The 21,704-nt window shown below is 41.8% G+C and overlaps 1 protein-coding gene and 2 long non-coding RNA genes across 4 annotated transcripts; 2 read left to right on the top strand and 1 right to left on the bottom strand.

Moving 5' to 3' along the window:
• The first annotated feature begins 1,899 nt into the window (after nt 1-1,899).
• Nucleotides 1,900-12,363, top strand: LOC134169366 (inhibitor of apoptosis protein-like). 2 transcript variants are annotated; one of them, XM_062629836.1, is made up of 9 exons: nt 1,900-2,051; nt 3,669-5,767; nt 5,868-5,967; nt 7,120-7,198; nt 7,772-7,811; nt 8,835-9,077; nt 10,466-10,720; nt 10,875-10,916; nt 11,728-12,363. In XM_062629836.1, exons 2-9 carry the CDS (start codon nt 4,894-4,896, stop codon nt 11,919-11,921), a joined length of 1,827 nt encoding a protein of 608 aa, XP_062485820.1. In that variant the 5' UTR covers nt 1,900-2,051; nt 3,669-4,893; the 3' UTR covers nt 11,922-12,363. The 2 variants fall into 2 exon arrangements, with proteins under 2 accessions (XP_062485820.1, XP_062485821.1); XM_062629837.1 differs by lacking the exon at nt 1,900-2,051 and adding an exon at nt 2,261-2,460.
• A 4,272-nt stretch (nt 12,364-16,635) lies between these two features.
• On the bottom strand, nt 16,636-17,411 carry LOC134169372 (uncharacterized). The gene is made up of 2 exons (XR_009966866.1): nt 17,280-17,411; nt 16,636-17,047 (listed from the first exon to the last, which is right to left on the bottom strand). It is a non-coding gene; the product is annotated as an uncharacterized LOC134169372 (long non-coding RNA).
• LOC134169371 (uncharacterized) lies at nt 16,970-21,696 on the top strand. Its single transcript, XR_009966865.1, has 3 exons — nt 16,970-17,106; nt 17,563-20,234; nt 20,767-21,696. It is a non-coding gene; the product is annotated as an uncharacterized LOC134169371 (long non-coding RNA).
• Nucleotides 21,697-21,704: the final 8 nt, after the last annotated feature.

Below are 21,704 nucleotides of genomic sequence, written 5' to 3'. Positions count from 1 at the left end.
TAACATTCCCTCTTTCTCTGAAAAGCTAAGGATTTTTGGGAATGGAGAACTTGGGGAGCTGCTACTATACTGGAAGAGACAAAACAAGAAGAAAGAGTCCATCAGTTCAGGGCAGCTACACCTCTTTTTCTGCTATTACAAGCACTTGAACTTGCTATTTCGTTCCTCCCCTTCAACTCCCTCCTCGTTGCGACAGGAGGCTTGCCAAGCAGAATGTGAGGGCCTGAAACTGCTAACCTGGATGCCTGGGAGCGGAGGAAAAGCACGATTTTTATTGGCAAGTTGGAAGGAAGCAAGGGTACAGAGAGGGAATGGGCAGATATGTGGCTATGTGTGGAGTTACACACACATACACATATGCAGAGCTTGGCTTCCTAACAGTTCCCCACATCCAATAAAACTCCAAATCCCATACCCCACCACTCTCAGCTGTCTCAGTTTTTAAATCTTGTCTTCTCCATGTCACCAGCTTCCTTAAAATGGCTTATGAGCGATCTGATAACCATTTTAAACTCTTAAAAGGAGTTTTTAATCAGAGGTATTTTTAATCAGAGGTATTTTTGTGCAACTGCTGAAACAGCAAATGTTATGTCTATAATTATGTGGAGTTAAATGGTGTCACAGTAGAAGCTATGCTATACTAGTGCTACTGCAGCTGGCTGTTTGAAATTTGACAGTATTGTTATACACCATAAATGCCATCACATTACAGGAAATTTGAAACAATTTTAGGAAATATATGACTGAGTCTCCTGCAAATTCATCTTACTGGAACTCTGTTACAGAAAATTACCTGCCAGTGTCATAATGCTCTGTTCAGTTATACTTCCTTTATTTTAACTCTTCAGTTCTCAGTTATGTAAACTCCCTTCAACCATTCTGACATTGCTAAATGGGGCTTCTTAAAATGCATCTGCTGTTTCTTTACAAGAAATGACAAGACCATGACTGTGGGGAGATTCTGAGCTTCGGTCAGTGATCTAGTACCTGCTGTGGAAGTTCTTCACATTTCTATACGCACAGACACTGTCTTAATCCCCTCCAGTGGAAAGTTATACTGTGTTTCGCCTTTCTTCTGGTCTTCCCCTGTGACTCTCAGTAACTAAAGTCTTTTCACTGGCAGTGTTGTTTCCCCTCTTGCATTCTGCAGAGCTGCCTGTATTAGTAAAAATGGCCAGTTTCACGCTGCTGCCCAGGAGAACAAGGTAAACCTGCCGCGTTTGCAGCAAGTCCCCTCCTGGCCGCTCCTTCGCGGTCAGCAAAGCTGTAGGAGCGGGCTCCGGTCGCTGTGGGGAGAGCAGTGCCAGTGGGAACCCAGCTGCGACCCGAGGCCTCCCCTGCAGCAGCCGGTCTCGTTTCCGTCAGCGCAGCACGACGTCCCGCAGGCAAGGCAGCAGGCCGGGGCCGCTCCCCTTCCCGGCGGCGGGGTGCAGAGGCCACGCGGGCCGCCCACGAGCCCCACGCAGCTGGAAATCCCCACCACGGGGAAGCACGCTCCTCCGGCGGGTTTCCCCGGCCGGGAGGAAAGTACCTAACGGCCCGCTGACACCACGGCCTGCCCCTGCCTTGCCAGCGCCCTGCCTCGTCAAAGCCGCAGGAGAGGGGCTGAGGGGCAGTGCTGAAGGAGCAGGGGTAGGGCTGCGGGAGCAGGGCTGAAGGGGTAGGGCTGAAGGGGTAGAGCTGAAGGAACAGGGGTAGGGCTGAAGGAACAGGGGTAGGGCTGAAGGAACAGGGGTAGGGGTGAAGGGTACGGGCAGCCCCGGGGAACGCTGCTCTCGCCGGCGGCAGCACACGGAGCCGCTCGCTGGGGTACCGGGGTCCAGAGAAGGGAGAACCCCGAGGGCCAGCGGGAGGTGCCGATACCGGAAGCGACATCCGTTCCGGCCGCGCATGCGTCCGGCCCTTGCCGGGGCTTTCCCGGTGCGGCATTTCCCGGGCTGGGCGATGCTGGCGGGGGGCGATTCTTCCCTTCCCGGTCCCGGTGCTAGGCACTCTATATAGGCTGCGGCGCGCACTAGGGCCGCCTGCTGTGAGAGGCTCGGCCGCAGACCGTGAGTGTGGGGGAAGGGTGCGGGCGGGGAGGGCCGGGGCCCTGCCGGGTTTGCGCTGCTGTTGCTGTGTGGGCCGTGACGGGAGCTGAGCCCGCTGACGGGGCGGCGGGCAGGGAGATGCGCGTCAGCGGCGCCGCTGGGCACGGCGGGGGCTGTGGAGAACAAGGGCGGGCGGGCTGAGGGCCTGCTCTGCCCCGGGCACGGGGGTCCGGTGGAGGAGGGGGACGTTGCAGGATGGCCGCTCAGGAGCGGGACTTGGTCCCTGCGGGAGGCCGGTGGCGGCAGCGTGAGGGTGGAGGAACAGCGGGCGGGGCCCGGCCGTGCCGGTGAGGACCGCGGAGGAGTACGGGGCAGCTGCTGTACCCCGCTGGGGACGTGATCTGTGAATTTAGCGGAAAGTGCTCAGAAGGTGAACGTGTTCTACCTGGGTTATAGCGCCAGAGCAGAAGAATATTGAGCTTTGAGGTTGCTGCACTTTAAATTTCACTGCTCTAGACTTAACTAACTTCTTGGTGATACTGCAGGATAACAGAAGAAGAAATGCCCTTGAGATTCAGAGCAGTTGGGTAGCTGTGGAAATCACGGCTACTCAGGGCTATAGTGGAGGATAATACCGGAAGAGTGTCTGGCAGAAAATGACCTCAGTATCTCACCTTTAAGTGATCCTAAATGTTTTAAGATTACTAGGGTCTCGGTTTGTTCTGGTATTTCCAGCGTTTGCTCTGAGGGATCTGACTTTCCAGTACAGAAGCTGAATTAATTTCTTGGCTTAGCAGAATACGCCTGTGCTGATACCTTTAGACCTACCATTGGTGTTAAAGGAGTGGATTGGTTTAAAACGTTTGTAACTAATGTGCTCGGTGATTAAGAAGCTAGTAGTAATAGTGTGACCATCTTAAGAACAAATCTGCTGAGAGCTATTGAGATGAATAGGAAATGCTAAGATGTTTTCCAGTAGGTGTTTTTCCTAGGGCTGCTTCTGATCATGACAACTATATCTGTTTTGAGTCTTTCCTGGAAGAACTTCTAAGGAATTGGTACTGTAAAACAGACTGCTGTATATGAATAAATGTGAAATTATGTATTTAAAAATGTTTGAATTTCATCTTTGCTTTTACCTGAATTTCTTATGAAGTTCAGTTTTGCTGGTGTCCTGTGCCTTAGGTATCTTTGGACTTGCGTAAATAAGAAATTTCAGTACTCTTAATTTAACTTAGTGCAATAAAACTGGATCGTCATTGTTTGAGAATCTGCAAACCCATTTAAATGGATGCATCTTCTTTCGTACAAGATACTGTGTTCAGTTATACAGCTTGTGATCAAACTGTAAGATTCATCCGCTTGCCAGAAAGGTTTAGCAAGTGTTTAGAAGATGAATGTGGATTTAATATTTAATTGTGGATTAAATAGATTTGCATATGTCAGGAACTGGGAAATTGTGTAAAATCCACTCCATGTAACAGTATGTAAAGTTGGATCCCTGAAGCTTTCCACTAACATTACAAAAAAAGTTTATCTTGAGATGTTAGTATTTCAATTTGTGTAGTCTCTGTTTGCATAGACATTACACTATCCTGATTTTGTGTATTTTGAAACACTCCTCTCTCTTCTTTGCAGGTTTTGTTCTGCCCGAAAGAATTCAATGATTGAAACTATAGATACTTACAGTTTCTTCTTGTGAACACTCAGCATAAATATGGAGGCGTAGGCACCTTAAAGGGACATCAGTCTGAACTCTGGGAGGTAGTTCTGTGCACAAATAAAGAAACTAAGGCTTCAAATTTTATTTCTTTTTTAATCTGAGGATTCTGTTTGCTTCTGTATGCCATAAGGATGGCATACAGGAACAACTTAATTCAGTGGCATAAAGCATCAGAATGTCCTGACACAAAGCAATTAATTTATCTTAAATTTGATAACTCTATACTTGTAACTAAGGCACCAGGTTAAAATTGAAATGCTTTGCTCTCTGTGCTGACAGTGTTATAAACAGAAAAGCCTGGAGTTACTCCAGGCTTGTTAATGGAGAATTCATGCATCAGAGGCAGTGTAGAGGATTTATCTCATAGCTGAATAGTCAAGATATGTGAACTTGAGTATAAACTAACTTCTTTAGTCTCAGCAACTGTTACAACAGTACACGGAAGTTGAGGGTTGGGTTTTTTTTTGGTGGCTTTTTTTTGTGTTTTTTTTTTTAAGTCTAGTAGTAGCAAATACTCCAGATCAGTTCAGTAATGTTAGTTCAGGGGCTCTTTTTTTCATCTGCCATTTGAGCTTGGTAAACCATTATTTTCAGCCTCCTAATGAGATACACAAACTAAAATCTTTACATGTGTAAGCTGTCTATGGTGAAATAGTTCTTAAATCACGTAATACATGTTTTAGTTAAAAATGGTGTAGTTTTAGTTGCTCCCCATTTTAGTTTCTTTATTGACAAAGGGTTTTGGTAAACCCATTTGAGGTTTTCCCAGTCTGGATCCCACCTCCACTAGCCTGACAAATTGATACTGCTTTCCCAGATATACAGTACAAGGAAATCATGTTATGACTAGATCTTACAAGGGAAAGTCCTTTTTGACATGCTTTCTTCAATTCCCAAAATGGGATAGGGCAGCTTTTGCACAGATAGCAGTTGTATAAACTAAAATACAAAAACTTCCTGGATGTTTAAAGGCTGTTAATCATGGGACTTATTCTGTTCACATATGCATTCAAAGTTGCACATTAAAGCATTTAATTTTCAAGCTTTCTTTTGTACAGACGGGTTATTCCAAATTGCCTTTAGTGCACACAACTACCTCCCAGAGGAAGACTTGTCCCATTCTTCCAAATATAGTCCATTATGAACATAGTGGAGAACAGCCCTTTCTTGGCTAGCATCATGAAGCGGAGTGCTGTGTGTGGTGAGCTGAAATATGACTTAACCTGTGAACTCTACAGAATGTCAACATTTTCTACTTTCCCCATTAATGTGCCGGTGTCAGAACGGAGTCTTGCCCGGGCTGGGTTTTATTACACTGGTGTGCAAGATAAAGTTAAGTGCTTCAGTTGTGGCTTAACATTGGACAACTGGCAACCAGGAGATAATGCTATGGAAAGACACAAACAGCTGTATCCTAGCTGCAGTTTTATACAAAGCATGCTTTCAGTTAACAACCTTGGAGTGCCCTCTCATTCTACCTTTTCGTCTCCAGTTGTAAACAGTCTCTTGCCATCTCTACATTCCATGACACTCTCTCAAGGTTCAGAACAAGTTGGATATTTCAGTGGCTCTTTTTTCAGTTTTCCTCAAGACCCAGTAACTGCTAGGGCAGTTGAAGATCTTTCATTCTTGAGACCTAAGTTTCACAATCCTCACATGAGTACAGAAGATGCTAGGCTACGCACTTTTCACTCATGGCCACTGACGTTTATCTCACCTGCTGATCTGGCAAGGGCTGGACTTTACTACCTGGGGACAGCAGACAAAGTTGCTTGTTTCAGCTGTGGTGGTCAGCTGAGTAACTGGGAACCAAAAGATAATGCTATGTCAGAACATCGGAGACATTTTCCTAACTGCCATTTTTTGGAGAGCCTCACCAGAGACCAGCAAAGTTTCAATGTTTCAAACGTGAGCATGCAAACTCATGAAGCACGTGTTAAAACATTCATAAATTGGCCAACTAGAATTCTAGTTCAGCCTGAACAGCTTGCAGATGCTGGTTTCTACTATGTAGGTAAGAAACTGAAGTCTCTGGGTTTATTCATATTGCTGTGTCATCATTTACATAAATGGTGTGAATGTTTGCTAGATATTTTGCCTTGTTTCTTTTAAAGGCCACAATGATGATGTCAGGTGTTTTTGCTGTGATGGTGGTTTAAGGTGCTGGGAATCTGGAGATGATCCATGGATTGAGCATGCAAAGTGGTTTCCAAGGTAACTTGAAAATCTTTAGCATAATTTGTTCACATCCTTAATACTTCTGATTTGGACAGATATGTACTGTGGTTCATAGTTCTGTTTAACTTCATTATGTGATGTACAAATTCACTCCTTTATTTGGATGTATTTCATGTACCTCTGTTTAAAAGCTCTGAAGTGCTAAGGTGACCTTAAAACATTTCTTCATTAAGCATGATATTTAATGCTTTCCACTTCATAATTAAAAGCTGTGAGGCAGCATTGTTAATGAGCATACCTACCTAAGAGAAGCAGTCAGCAGGCAGACTGGGGAGAGCAAAAGCTGCTGAGAAATGAAGTAGAAGGAACATCTAACCCTCTTGCTCTAGTTCTGTGCCCATGCTGAAAGCTATTGAACCAGTCTTTCGGCTCATGCAGTTTAGTTTCATGGGTGTGGTAAGGCTTGTGAAGATTTCAGCAGCTGTTAATATGTCTCTTGGAAAAATTATGTAACTTTTTAACATCCCCCATAATTAAATGGCAGTTGCATACTTAATTGCTCTCTGTGCCTGTGGAAATCTCTGCCTACATGACAGATAGCTGCGCTTAATTTCAGGAAAGCTAATAATTTACATCACAGATCAACTAGTCTTTCATGGGCAATTTACCAGCTACTGTTGGACTACATGATATACATAGAGTTAAATGACACCTTTACTACCTTCTGTGTTATACCCGTCAGTAGATGAACTAAAGAGATCCATTCTGCATTAGTGAAGTAGGTCTGGCTTTGATAGTGGTTTTAAATGTTGCAAACTTGTTTTGAATTACTTAAGTGGGGGATAAGAATGTCAAGATGTGAAATAAAAACAGTTTATCAGTGTACTGTGTAGTGATGCTGACACTGTGTCATTTCTCATGACATGCTATTTTGATTAGAAGTGGTAGCAGAATGTAAAGCTGCTGCATTTATATACCTAAGCCTACTGATGGCTGAATGTCATGGAAAGCTTTATCCAAGTGTCACCAGGCTACATCAAGCTTCCAGTTAAGAGAACTTTTTCACTTATGAAGGAAAAGAAATATATAATTAAGTTATGCTGTGTTACTGTAAAGTGTGTCGTTCTTATGTATTTTTTTTTTCCCTTTGGCAATAGAAAGTATAATTCAGTATACTTAACCTTTCAGATGTGAGTATCTGCTTCGTGTAAAAGGAGGAGAGTTTGTAAGACAAATTCAGGCCAGGTTCCCCCATCTTCTTGAACAGGTAAACTTTACTGTTCTGTAACTTTTTTCCTTCAAAAAGACTGCTACATTCTTCTGGGGAGTTCAGTCCATCCTTCTGCCTCGTTTCTACATACCTTTCAACTAGGTGTCTGACGTGATAAATGCTCTTCATGAGCACAGAAATTAAGCCAGTGTTGAACCATGGCTAATGGACTGGGACTAGTAGAGATTAACCTGTACAGGTACGTATGGAAAGTGTCATGAGCCAGTGAGCTCCTTTGTGTCAGGAGAGGGAAATTCTGATTATATAAATTTCAGTGAGTAATGCCAATCAGTAATTGTTATTTCAGAAATCCGTTGTGGATAGCCTGAATTATTTCCATCCATAACTCTTATGGCAAGAGTAAGCGAACTTCTTCATGGAAGAAGAACTCTCCATGAAGTTCTTTTTCATGGAAGTGATCAGCGCTAACTTTATATTGATTATATAGTTGTACAAATACATTTTCAAATAAAAATCTTAGCATGGTTGATGAAGGAAGAATGTGTTAGAAAGCTATGTAGTGGGAAAAGCAATACTTTGATACTAATGTCGTTCTGTTGTTTTCCACAGCTCTTGTTAACCTCTGTAGATGAAAACGCTCATCCCCCAAGTATGTATATTAAAGTGTGTTTTTAAACTTCCTCAGCATTTTGGTTGGAACTAGATGGTCTTTAAGGTCCCTTCCACCCCAAGCTGTTCTGTGATGCGGTTATTTTGCAGAGTTAATGATATGCTATCTGGAGGTGATTTGCATAACAATTCTTACATTTTCTTGGAAAGAACACTATTGTAAAGATTTTCTATCTAATGTTGTTACATGAACAAACTTTAAGGAAGCACCTTTAAGATATCTCGTCTTTCATTTTTCTTATTTTCACACTGACAGATCACACTGAGATTTGGCATCTGCTGTATCTGTGTTTTCTACTTTCATGGTTGGGTTAAACAAATCAATTTGGCATTTGTTAAATTGAGTTATGTTATAGAACTTGGTGGAACGGTTGCTAGAGGGTGTCATGACTATGTAGTTACGCAACTCCATTTTTACTAGTGTAGCTAGATAAATGCTCAGAGTTGAGAAGTAGTGGTCAAGGAGAGGGTAGGACAAGCTGATAGAGTGAAGTCTTTCTGAGTTGGACTGTAGTTAGGGTGGAAATAAACTCCTCCCAGAGGGTGTGTGGGTTATCGGAGTTCCTGCTGGTTGAGGACAGTGAGTTGGAATCCCATGTGTCTGGTGCTTAGTATGTTGAATGGAAAATACTGATAATACTGAAGAGCTGCAATAGAACAATTGTCTTATTGTGAACTTTGAATTTTGACACACCCCCGACATTTTTCAAGGCTATTAATAAGTATAAAAAACGCTGCTAAGAAACAATGGAATTATCTGTGACTTCTCTTTAGTGAAAGCCTCACATGGACTGGTGTTTAGTATGTGTTCAGTTCAATTGTATTTAAGAAACTGGCTTCTAACTAACTACTTTTGAACTAGCTACTTAAAACCAGCTGTTTAACCATTGAAGCTTTTTAATGCTAGGTATTCGTGTATATATGCATATGTGTGGATGATGTTGCTGTGTCTGACTTCTGGGTTGTATAGGTATTTTACTGATGGTATTTTTCCTCCAATCAGTTTTTCATTTTGAACCTGGAGAGAGTCATTCAGAAGATGTAATCATGATGAACACACCTGTGGTTAAAACTGCGTTGGAGATGGGATTCTGTAGAAGGCTAATAAAGCAGACGGTGCAAAGCAAAATCTTGGCCACTGGGGAAAACTACAAGGATATTCATGATCTTGTGTCTGATCTGCTCACTGCTGAACATGAAGAGAGGGAAGAAGAGAAAGAGAAACAATCTGAAGAAGTGGCATCAGGTATGCATGAAGCATTGAAAAAAAGTGAAAGCAGAAGTGTCTTGTGTGATGTAGAGCTTTTATAATTGTTTTTATTCAGTAAGTGATTTACTTAATTGCTGTTAGGATTGTCTTCTTTAAAAGCACTGTCAGGGTATCTGTATGGAGCTAGCAGTCTGGGAATTGTTTCATTTCCCTTCAGGAGGATGGTTCATATGGGTGCTGAGGGTTCAGAATCACCCGACCCTCTTCACCTGCTGGTAAGCTGCCATACCCAGCTCATAGAAGAGGCCAGAAATTTTTACAAATTTACGTTCTGTAAGACTGCTAAAATTCAGCTTTTTCTGTGTCTGACTCAACCGTTCAGGTCAGCTATTTAACTGTGTTTGAGTGTCTTTTAATGTTTCCTACTGCTTTAATAACATACAAGTTTTGAAGCCTAAAAAAAACCTACTGTTTTTGAGTCTGTGAAGCAGTATTGAAACTTCTCAGTTATAAATTGAATTAAGACTGCTGCTTTCCTACTTGCATTCTATATCAAAAAAGCACAGATGAATTCAGCCATTAAATCTTCATAAATTTTTTTTTTTTGTTTTTTGTGATAATCTATATAAAAAAAGGCAATCTCACAAGTCTGGTTGTGCTGTACTTGATTTTCTTCCACATAATTCTGTTGGACACCTCTTACAAAAGTTTGATTTATATCTGCATCTTGGACATGATTTTGACTGCCACTGACTAAACCTTTTGGTTAGTGAGTCAGCATTGGTGTTATGCAGAGGCATTGTTCTTGAAATTCTGTGGAGAACCTAAGTTGAAAGGATGCCTACGAAGATGAAGACTCCCTTTTTACAAGGAGTCACGTGTTAAAAATGAGGGGTGATTGGCACAAATTATTCCCAGGGGGATTCCTGTTGGACAGAAGAGGAAAATTTTTCACGTGAGAACAATCAGCCATTGGAGTAATGCCCCCAGCGAAGTGGTGGATTCCCCAGCACTGGACACTTAGGATATATCTATACAAGGTGCTGGGACATCTAGTCTAGGTCATGCTTTGCCAAGAGAGACTGGACCAGATGATGCTTGAGGTCCCTAGCAACCTGGTATTCTGTAATTCTAAGTGAGTCTTGCTAGTGTGAAGTTAGACAAAATCCCCTCAGATAGTTTAAGTTAGATGTGGGAGCAGGAGGCTTCATTGGTGAAAAGGCTTCAGCTCAGAAGCTGCTTGTATGTGGTTTTCTTAAGTCTGTTGCATGTGTGAGTGCCACTAAAACGTACTCAGTTCTTAATCAACAATGTGTAGTAAGTGAACATTTCAAACAGTTTAAAATACGTGTCAGTTATTGTTAAGCAGAAATGCAACTTGGAGTAGTGTTTGCTTAACAAACATCTAATTCTCTGCATTCCAGATGATTTGTCCTTAATCCGGAAGAACCGAATGGCTTTATTCCAACGTTTAACATGTGTACTTCCAATCCTCGAGAGTTTGCTGTCAGCCAAAGTGATCACAGAACTTACGCATGATGTTATTAAGCAAAAGACTCAGACAGCACTGCAGGCAAGGGAACTGATAGATACAGTTTTAGTGAAAGGAAATGAAGCAGCCAGCATATTCAGAAACTGTCTACAAGATTGTGACCCCATACTGTACAAAGATTTATTTGGTATGTGTGTCTCTTTCTTTTTTTAAAGATATAACTTTGTAGAAATGCATAATCAGTGCTGTCATAGCAACCTAAAGATTAAAAAAAAAAAGTCAGATGCTGTTTGAATGTAGATTAGCCAAATGACTAAGGATTTTTTTTTCTCTTATTTTAGTGGAGAAGAACTTGAAGTATATTCCTGCAGAAGATGCTTCAGGTATCTCAGACTCTACCTTCTTACTTTAAAGGGTATTGTGAGACGAACAGCTAACATCTTAAAGAAGAAAATGACTTTGCTAAAGAAATAGGTTTTGCACTTTACACTGTCCCTAATTCTGCTTTGGTAAAATGGACTTACCTGAAGAAGTTAAGTGCATGCGCAAAGTTGAAAGCAAGTGTGTCTGCTGCAAGCTATGTTCTTACATACGCTTTCGTGTCATAGGTAGAACTTTCTGGAGCTTGACAATTTAAGCACGTACTGGACTTGATCCTTGTACAGTATTTTTTTTCAGGCATTTGGTAGAGACTAGGCAGTCAATAGGTTAGCATTTCACAACAGGTATCATCATCTCTGCTTTTACAGAGTAGGTTATAGGTGTCCTAAAATGTAGCTTGACCAACAGTGGGGTAGCTAAAAACTTACCAGGTGTGGGGCTGAGTTTGCTCTGGTTCTTAGTCCTGTAGTTTAATAAGTTAATAGGCTGCAGAAAAGTATACAAGCCTGAACATAGCTCACTTCCACCAGCCAGCTTGTGCTCTGGGCTTCAAATACCCAAGCAAGAAAAGTACAGCATTTGCTAAAATGCTAACATGGGGTTGGCCTCAAGAGCTATAGCTGGCCTCCAACCCTTGAGCTGTTGTTATCTCACAGAAGTGGAATGTACAGACTAGTTCCTTGCATGCCACTTTCTGAACTCTGAAAATGTACTTACTGTCTTACTGCTGTTTAGTGAATACAGAGAGGGAAAGAAAGGGTAACATGGATGTATATGTTCAGGCTTGTTAAAAAGTTAAATGTTTTCTTTCAGGTTTACCTATGGAAGAGCAATTAAGAAGACTGCAGGAGGAAAGAACATGTAAAGTTTGCATGGACAGAGAAGTTTCCATTGTTTTTATTCCATGTGGTCACTTAGTGGTATGCAAACATTGTGCACCATCCCTTAGAAAATGCCCTATCTGCAGGGGGACAATAAAGGGCACAGTTCGTACGTTCCTTTCATAAAGAGGGAAACTTCCAAAATGTCTTCGGTAGTGTTATCTTCTAGCTGCTGAAGCTTAAGCCAGCAGTGTCCTAAGAATGGAAAATTGTGATACAGAAGATGATTAATCAACTACCTAACACTGTTGTGTAATAGTAAACTCTATCACCATTATGGGGATACCAGGCCATCCTTGCCAAAGACTTTCTGTTCATAAAGCTAGCTCAGTACTCAGGTGAAGTTTGTGTAACTTTCCTTTTTAAGGAAAGCAGTTTCACTCATATGCCCTTGTGTCACTTTGAATAAAAAAAAATTCTGGATCTTAAAATTGAGCCTGGTGTAACTCATGAGTTTCCTCCATGTGGATGTGAGGAAATACATTAAGATTGCTGTTTATTAATAATTAATATTGATTAACTTCAGTTACTGCTTTGGCTTCTGTTCTGGCTTTATTGTGGACTTGAGGAGAAAAGAGGGTATCTGTTGCAGGGACAGCAGGAGTTATTTTTTTAAAGTTTTGCCTTGTGTAGATACTTGTGTAATGTGTATTTAATTATAGTGTATATGAAGACTGAATTAAAATATTTCTGCTTCCCAAACAAGCGCTTCTCTCTTCCCATTGTTGGCTTTTATCTGTAGACTGCTTCTCCTGGCAGAAGTTTGGGGTTGGTTATTTACCTGTAAAAGTACAATAAAATTTAATTGTGTGTCTTTTATTTGTTTTTGAGCAGAGAGTGAGAGTCTGCTGCTTGGTGATTCCCACTGGTAAAGCAAAAGGTTTTGATTTTTATCCTCATTAAAAAAATAAACAACAAACCCCATGAAAAAAACCCACCGTAATGGCATCTGGAACTTCCTTCTCCTTGGTTTTTCAAAGAATAGAAATCCTGCCCCCCATGACCTTAGAGATGAGGCAGAGGGTAGCTATGCAGCAGTATAGCCTTTATGCTAGGGCTTAAAATGTAAAAGCTACTTTTCTGTGTTTGGAACTTAATTATGATTGTGCAATTATATAGGATCTTCTAGCCCCATCTCAAGTCATGGGGTCTTACTTTGTAAGCTGGTAGTTCAGGGACTTCTGTTTCTTTACTCTTTGACTCTTACTTTATCCTTTTAAGCTTTGTATCTGTAGACTTGCATAGTAGATACCCACGGAGGGAAGGGGGTTCGTAGGTATTTTACAGGGATTCAATGTCAAACACTGGAATGCAGGATGAAATCAGATCCTGCAGTGGTGATTTCGGTTTGTCTGGCTCTTACGTCAGCTGTCTTCAGTCATATCTTCATGCCCAAGTGTGAATCTCTCAATCTTCATCCCTGCTAGAAATAAGATGTTTTTAACTGTACTGTGGTGTCTTTACATTCTGTAGTGTGAGGTGAAAATACCTTGCAAACATTGGCTTCCTCAAACTTCAAGTTGTGTGCGTGTAACTGGCTTTCATCACTTCATACGTGGCTTTAGATATACATGTGTAACCTTTAAAAGGAGAGCCCCCCATGTGTGTGTGAAAAAGTAAAGTGTATACATTGAAAAGAGCTTGTGTGGGCTGTGCAGCTTGTGACTCCTCGTGATTCACCCTCTGTAATGGTTGCCCAATGCTTAGAGCAAGGCCTGTGTTTAGTGGGGGGAAATGTTTGTCACTAGCAAATAAATTCCCACTAATGCTTAGAGGTGCTGTTATGTTTGATGCTTGTAGACATCTTTCCTGTGGTACATCTGAGTTGTAAGTTAGTAAAGTCCCCCTCTGAGTCAGTGAAGGGAAACTCTGGATCTCCTGCTATAATCACCTGCCATCTAGGGCAATCTGTCCACTGCGTTTGGGGTTTAGGCTGTATGCAAAGTTAACAGTAAATTTTATTTCTAGCATAATTGCAGCCTGCATGTTATATCAAAGTTTTGGATAGCTAAAAAGGGCAAAACCATGTACTTTTATTTGTTAATGACACGATTGAGGCTGATTTGTTAATAGATTCAGGTTGTTTCAGTAAAACTTATCACTTTAAATTTGGTGAGGACAGTTGAGCACAGGAAGACAAATACGTTCTAGCTGCCATCTATCCTGTATCTCCAAGCAGCATGTCATGGGCTGGAGTCCCTATCAAAATACTACTGGAGTTGCTCATTTTGAGAAGTCTTGCTTTGCTGTCTGGGGGTGAGGAGAGAGGTGTAAGAATATGGACTGGTTTGTCTTTTTAAACATTTTTAGTGTGAATTCAGCAACAATGATGTTTGGTTTCACCCATGTTTTCATAATTTCTGCAGCACCAATTAATGCTGTGCATTAGCTGGCACTAATTGTTTCAATGCTTTGGAATATGTTCCGTGTACGTAGGATTCTTTAACTGTCAGCTGGCTTGCTGTAATTCTTCTAAATTCATATCTTTTGTCCAACTTCATTACATGTACATGTCTTCCTTTTAATTTTGGTGTTAAACATGTAAATATTTCAAACGTAGCATGTAGTTTTAAACAGTTTTGATTAACATATGTTTGCTTTTCTGGTCTTGAAATGTTTTTGAAGGCTCTTTTGTGTAGCAACTTAAAAAGTTGTCAAAGGTTATGAAAGCTTGTTAAGGAATAAAGCAAATGACTTGAAATTTGATGTTCAGACCTAGGAACTGGTAATATTGGAACCCTAAGTGTGCTTAGTACAAATTAAGATGAGTCTGCAGGAGGAGCTGGAGAGATCAGGTTCACCTGGAAAGTGTAGAGTTGTTAGTATGTGTTTCTGAACAGAGAAGAAGATAGGGGAAAACAGTAGTAGGCAGACTTCTTAAGCATTTTTTTAATGCATTTTTCTTTAGAACCATAGGGAATTAGAGTTTTTCAACCATTGCTGTTACTACACATAGATCTGATGACAGGATATGCTGGGCCTTAGAAGTGATGCAGATGTTTGGTGTCATTTGTGGTGCCTGAGGGTATCTTTGGGCCTGCAACATACCTGTCAGCCCAACTCCAGTCAGCACTGGCTGCTTGCATCTGGGCACCTGAACTACCTTCTGAGAAGTGAATGATACAGAAACTGCTAGGTAAAGTTCTTTGACCTTGTTTTGTCAGGAAGGCCTGTCTAGGTTATGGCTTTCAACTACTCCACACTATGATGGTTGTGGTTGCCCTGATCTCTAGTGCTGCATGAGCAGTCAAGCTCTCCTTGGTACTTTTCCAAGACAGCTGTAATGAAACTGACTCTGTAGCACGTTGCAAACAGCACCTTAGCAAAATCTTCAACCACAGAGAAGACTGCCTGCATACTGTCAAGTTTGGAGAGGATCAAGGGACTTCTGTTCCCTGTGAACAAGCTGACCACGCTTACATTTTGTTCTGTCCACTTCCTCCTTTAAAAGCATTTTCCAGAGCTTTGTCTGGGTTAAACAGCAGCAAACAGCCCTTGTGCCCTCAGCTTCCTGTGCAACTCTGCTGACCCAGCAGCTCAGGTTTTTCAGATGTCAGCATTCTAGGTCTGGAGCTTGTCATGAGCTTGCAGAGCATGTTTGCACAGCTTAGGGGGTTTAGAGGGTGGGAAGCTTGGTATCATTGGTCAGACTTGGTGTAAATGAAGGTTAGAACAAGTCCAGAGAACGGCCACGAGGATGATCAGGGGACTGGAGCACCTCCCGTATGAAGATAGGCTGAGAAAGTTGGGGCTGTTCAGCCTGGAGAAGAGAAGGCTGCGTGGAGACCTCATAGCAGCCTTCCAGTATCTGAAGGGGGCCTATAGGGATGCTGGGGAGGGACTCTTCATTAGGGACTGTAGTGATAGGACAAGGGGTAACAGGTTAAAACTTAAACAGGGGAAGTTTAGGTTGGATATAAGGAGGAAATTCTTTACTGTAAGGGCACTGGAATGGGTTGCCCAGGGAGGTTGTGAATGCTCCATCCCTGGCAGTGTTCAAGACCAGGTTGGATGAGGCCTTGGGTGAGATGGTTTAGTGTGAGGTGTCCCTGCCCATGGCAGGGGGGTTGGAACTAGATGATCTTAAGGTCCTTTCCAACCCTAACTATTCTATGATTCTATGATTCTATTCTAAGATGATATTCCCAGCCTCTATAAATGCTCTATAAATGAGCAATTTCTTTACCTGAATGAAGCTTATCCTATCTGCAAAGGATCTAGCTTGGAGCACTTGCAGTTTCTGATACTGGTTTGGGATACTGTAAGGTACAGTGGCTTCCCAGGTACCAATTGTATCTTTTGTTAAGCAAAGTACCATGAAGCTTTATTGTAATTACTTAGTAGTTTCCTGCATGTGTGGTGGTGTTAGTTTTTTTGGTGTTTTTTTTTTTTGGGGGGTGGTTTTGTGGTTTATTTTTGTTTGGTTGGTTTTTTTTTTTTTGGTTTTTGTTTGTTTGGTTTTCTTTTTTGGGTTTGTTTTTTTTGTGCATGTATATGTGTGGCGTGTTTTTTTAACAATGCAGATCTTTCTGTTCTGTTTGACCAGTGAGCCCAGAGCTCTTCAGACTGAAGCCAGCATGCAGGCCTAGTGTCCACAAGTGATTGGACGGCCACCCCTCATTGTAACAGGGCACTGCCTTTATATGCCAAAATAAATGGCCATACATGAAATATCTGGAAACTGCATTTGCATGATATTGATAAACAAAAATTCTTATATTGCTGCTTTTTGTAGCTGAGAGTTTGTGGTTGTTTTGTAACTCCATAGTACCATGCTCTCAGAACTTGGTTCTTTGCTGTATTCCTCATGAGACAGAAGGAAAGCACATGAAATTGCAAACTGTATTCACCTGCCTTTAATTCAGTGTTGTGGTGGTTGCAGTGTAGTGAGGCTGGGTGTGCAGTATCGTGTTTAATGCTGCAGATGGACTGAGCTTGTAAATTCTGCTTTCTTGCTGCGTGTTATTCCTGGTGAGCCACCTCAGGTACGTGAATTTAGGCAGGACATGTTTTCTGGACATTGAAGGTATTCCCTGTTCTGCTGAACTACTTAAAACACGCAGTTGTTGCTCTTGTTCCGGAGGTTACTGGTGCAGGCAGTTAACTTCCTGAGACAGCATTAAAGCACCAGTCTTTTGTTTCTGTTTTTGAGCATGTGCACAGAAGCTACCAGTGCTGCAGCCCTGCTTCCTCACTGGTGGCTGCTGGCATGGAACCCTTGAAGCCCAAGAATCTAGGGTACTGCATGCATCCTGTGTGAGGAAGAACAGAAATCCAAACAGATCTTGATGTGCTATTTTCAAAAAAGCAGGTGAGGTATTTCTGCACCCCCCCCCCCCCCCCCCCCCAAATCCTGCTGGAACAAAACAGGAAATTGCACAATAAGTAATGTCCTAGGAGTAGCCTTCACATTTAATTGTGGCCTGGGGAAACTTTTTTTAGGCAAAACAAGATGGAGAACTTCCCGAAGGGTTCCAAGCTTACATGTTGGAGGGTGCAGATTTGGTCAGAATGAAGATCTTTGGGATGCTCTCTTCATTTGGCAGGTAGCGAAATGAAATACTTGGTATTTATGAAGTATAGGGTATTAGTTAAGGTTGTGATCTCCCAATGGAATATAGCTTCAATTCTAAGGGAAGAATAAAGTCGTTAGAAGGGGTTGTCATATACGCAACAATCAAAACCAAAACACACCTCAGTTGTACAGACACTTGTGGCTTTTCTTTATGAACTCTGATAAGAAAGGCTTACATAGTTTTTCTTCCAGCACTTTAGAAGCACCGATCATCTCAGTGCTGGCCAGGTCCAACACCTTGGTTTCCAAACTGCTTTCATCCTGATGTGGAGAAGGTCAGAACAAAAGATAAACTGAAGGTTGAGTATTGGGGGTAAGAATATATTTCCTTTTGGTATTCTTAAAAGGACACTGAAGAGCCTCCAGAACTTGGGGTCACTTGTGTACTTTCAATTTTTGGAGCTCCTCAATTGGATGTTCTGAAGTGTAGGGGTGACCTGACACTGAAGGATAAAATTAATCATTGATCCAATCTTCAAAGTAGTGTTTCAATAGCTAAGCAAACACAAAACTCTAACACAAGCTGAAGCTTAGATACTGCAGGATCAACACCAGGAACTGGCAGTCCCTGTGGCTATGCTGTTTGTGAGAACTGTCAAATGCAGATTCCTAAGGTCATTTAACTTTCCTGGGTTTCAAGACTTATCTTGGTCATACACCAACTGGGACTCCTTCAGTGGTGCCCAGACAGCATATTTACATCCTGCACAGATCCATTCTTATTGTCTGCTTCCATATCACAGCTAAATTCTTAACCTCTTGAGTTATGCAGGCAATTTTCTGGTGCTCTTCCACTTTGCTTTTGGCAATATTGTCATTCTGTTGCTTATATGTTTTTCAATAAAGCACGTTAAGAATGCTGTGTATGTCCTCAGGGCAAAACCAGAGTGGTGTATGTAAGAGTGTTAACAGTCTCTGAATAAAAAGGAAAGGTATGAAAGTAGATTTATAAAGAATTAATGTTTAAGTTACTGAATATTAACACATTAACATGCTTTAATATCTCTCTATATATATTTTTAATTAAATTAAACCCCCAAATCTATCACTGCGGCATTTCTGGACTGCTTTGAAGCCTTTAAATGCAGGTCCCCATCAAAGCAATTACAGTGGAAGGGCTATGGTTTGGTAGTGGAACACAGGCTAAAGGAGAGCTGCCGAAAAAGGAAAGCACTGTGGGAGGAAGGCAGGATGCTGCAGTCCTGAGATGTGGTCATATGGTTGATTTTGAGGTGTCTGAAGGGCAAAAGCAATGTTCATGATACCTGACTCAAGGCAGCTATGTTCTGTAGCCACCAGATGACTTCCCAAGCCTGTAGTATTAACTAAAATAAATTCTGATATGAAGCACAAACCCATGAATGTTTGGACTAAGAATGGATATAGGAATTGTGTGACTGAGATGTAGTGATCAACTATGACTGGTGATGAATGCTGGTGATGGGCTTAAAACATGATACTGTAAATGTAATTCTCTATTATGTCACCAGAGGGGCTCCTAATCAAGACAGAACTATGAACTACATGGCTCAGCCATCAGTACTGGCAACAGATACACAGTCCTGCCAAGAGGATAAACTACAAATTGTTGAATCAACTTTACAATATTATTAAACTCAGCTAAGGAATAGCTGAAAAGACTGACTGTACAGTAAGTATACCTAGAGAAGGGGAGGAGCTACTTATGCTAGAATATTGTGGCATAAAATGAATACAAATCATAAACTTGTGATTGAATTTAGAATAATTTATCACCAGAGAAGTGAATGGGAAGATACTTCTGTGAGGAAGGATTGTACTTGGAAAACATTTCTTTACTGAGAGGATACTTAAACACTGGAACAGGTAAATGCCCCAAGCCTGTCAGTGTTTAAGAGGCATTTGGACAGTGCTTTAATTTGGCCAGCCCTGAAGTGATCAGGCAGCTGGACTAGATAATCATTGTAGATCCCTTCCAACTATTATATTTTCTATTCCCCACATATCTGGGCTAGTGCTGGACTTAAGTCTGAGCCAAAAGACCTCTTCTCTGCCTTTTGTTCCTACTTCAGCTTTATACTTCATATTGGTCTACAATTTGGTAGATTCCTGTGGCAAACCCTTTCAGGTATGTTTTCCTTACAGAACCTAAGTACCAGTCTTTATTTAACATAATCAAGATTTTTGATTATGAGGCTAAATCAGTTAAATTACTGATACAGTCAACCCCTTTACCTGTGTAAAGCATAGCTAAATTCAGGTCCACTGCTTCTTCCAGTGTTGTAGAGTGACATTAAGGACTGAGGCCTAAACCTATACTTAATTGGTGGTATGATACATTGAAAGGCTGTCATAGAATCACAGAATGGTTTTGGTTGGAAGAGACCTTAAACATCATCCAGTTCCAACCCTTGTCATGGACAAGGACACCTTCTATTAGACCAGGTTGCTCAAAGTCCCATCCAACCTGGCTTTGAACACTGCCAGGGATGGGGCAGCCACAACTTCTCTGGGCAACCTGTGCCAGTGCCTCACCACCCTAACAGGAAAGAGCTTCCTAGTATCTAATCTGAATCTACCCTCTTTCAGATTAAATCCATCCTTCCTTTTCATTCTATGCCCCTGATTTCTTGTAGTTCCCTTTTAGGTTCTGCAAGCTGCTCTAAGGTCTCCATGAGCCTTCTCTTCTCTGGGCTGAACAATCCCCAGCCTTCTCAGCCTCTTCATAGCAGAGCATAGCTTATCTTCCAGCTTTTGGAGCATCTTTGTGGCCTCCTCTTGACTTGCTCCAGCAGCTCTACATCCTTCTTGTGTTGCTGGCCATACAGCTGAACACAGTATTGCAGGTGGGGTTTTTGTCCTGTTCCTCCCACTTTACACCTGTGGTTTAAACTCAGTCAGCCACGCAGCTGCTCTCTCACTCTCCCCCCCTTCCGGAGGGATGGGGAAGAGAATGGAAAGAATGTAACTCCCACGGGTTGAGATAAGAGCAGTCCAGTAAACAAGGTATAACACAAACCACTGCTGCTACCACCAATAATAATGATGATAAGGGAAATAACAAGGGAAGAGAATGCAACCGCTCACCACCCACTGACCGATACCCAGCCCTACCCTAGCAGCGATCTCACCTTTCTGGGTAACTGCCCCCAGTTTATATACTGGGCATGACATGCTGTGGTACACAATACCTCTTTGGTCAGTTTGGGTCAGGTGTCCTGTCTCTGCTTCCTCCAGGCTTCCCCCCCTCCCTGGCAGAGCATGAGGCTCAGAAAGTCCTTGGTCAGAGTAAACATTACTGAGCAGCAACTAAAAACATTGGTGTTATCAGCTCTGTTCCCAGGCTGAAAGTCAAAAACACAGCACTGCACCAGCTACTAAGGAGAAAAATGACTGCTACTGCTGAACCCAGGACAGTAACAAACCTGGGTTTTCACTTACTATTGGGAAGCAAATCTCACCTTTAATTTTACATTTATCAGTTGCACCTCACTTTTACTTTGTCTAGTACCCAAACACCTGAAGGAGGCCAGGTTCTACCTTTGCACTGACATATCTGTAGTCTTAAGCACATAATTTTGCTTTACTATAGCAACACGATTGCAAAATACATTACAAATGAGTGAGATGGGCAAAAATGCCCTTGAGCTGCTATTCTAAGATTTTAAAGTCATATGCAAGTGAGTACTTCTTAATCAGTAGTTATGACTGGAAAAGGTTGAGGGAATTATGACACCATCCACTAAAATAAAAATCCAACTAAACTTGATATAGTAACTCCAAAGATTAAATTTTATTTACTCATCTGTACAATAGAGGTAATCCCAGTAACTGAGTTGCACTTAATTTTCTTAATTTTTATAAAGGATCTACAGTTCTAGTGAAGAATTGTTTACAAACTCTTCAAGTCAAACCCAGGTTTTCCACTAAACAATGCAATTAGAAGAAATCATAAAAAGTTACTTCAAATTACTCTTCGCCCTGGATCTTGACCTCAGTAAAAACCAAACCAGACCTGCTATGCCCACATCAGGTGCCTAGCTGGTGCTATTAAGGCTACTCATTAGCCATGGTTTGCTGGAGTCAACTGTGCCTTGGACTCAACAGTTTTACTACTTGGAAAAATACAGCCACTTTAACATTGCATCTCAGAATAAAGTATTGCTCAACAAAAAAGTTAACCTGTGTCAGAGCTGTAGTCTTATGTTCCCTGATGAGTTGTATCCCATTTCCCTGACAGGGGTACACGCAGTTCCTGTTGTGACCTTCCTCAGCTGTGCCTACCTCCCCACTGGGCCATGCATGATGGATAGTGCCAGCAGTAACCAGGATGGTCAAGTCCCACACTAACTCAG

This window comes from Pezoporus occidentalis, unplaced genomic scaffold (assembly GCF_034315485.1).
Source record: "Pezoporus occidentalis ecotype Australia unplaced genomic scaffold, CSIRO_AGI_Poc_V1 ctg342, whole genome shotgun sequence".
NCBI classification, from domain to species: domain Eukaryota; kingdom Metazoa; phylum Chordata; class Aves; order Psittaciformes; family Psittacidae; genus Pezoporus; species Pezoporus occidentalis.
Note: the sequence above shows the minus strand (reverse complement) of the source record. Positions and strands in the feature narration are given on the sequence as shown.

Bases quoted from the DNA above. Each gene is read 5' to 3' on its own strand.
- LOC134169366 (XM_062629836.1), top strand. From the start codon at position 4,894: ATGAACATAGTGGAGAACAGCCCTTTCTTGGCTAGCATCATGAAGCGG. The intron at 5,768-5,867 runs GTAAGAAACTGA...TTTCTTTTAAAG, and splicing joins TGCTGGTTTCTACTATGTAG to GCCACAATGATGATGTCAGG. The intron at 9,078-10,465 runs GTATGCATGAAG...TCTGCATTCCAG, and splicing joins ATCTGAAGAAGTGGCATCAG to ATGATTTGTCCTTAATCCGG.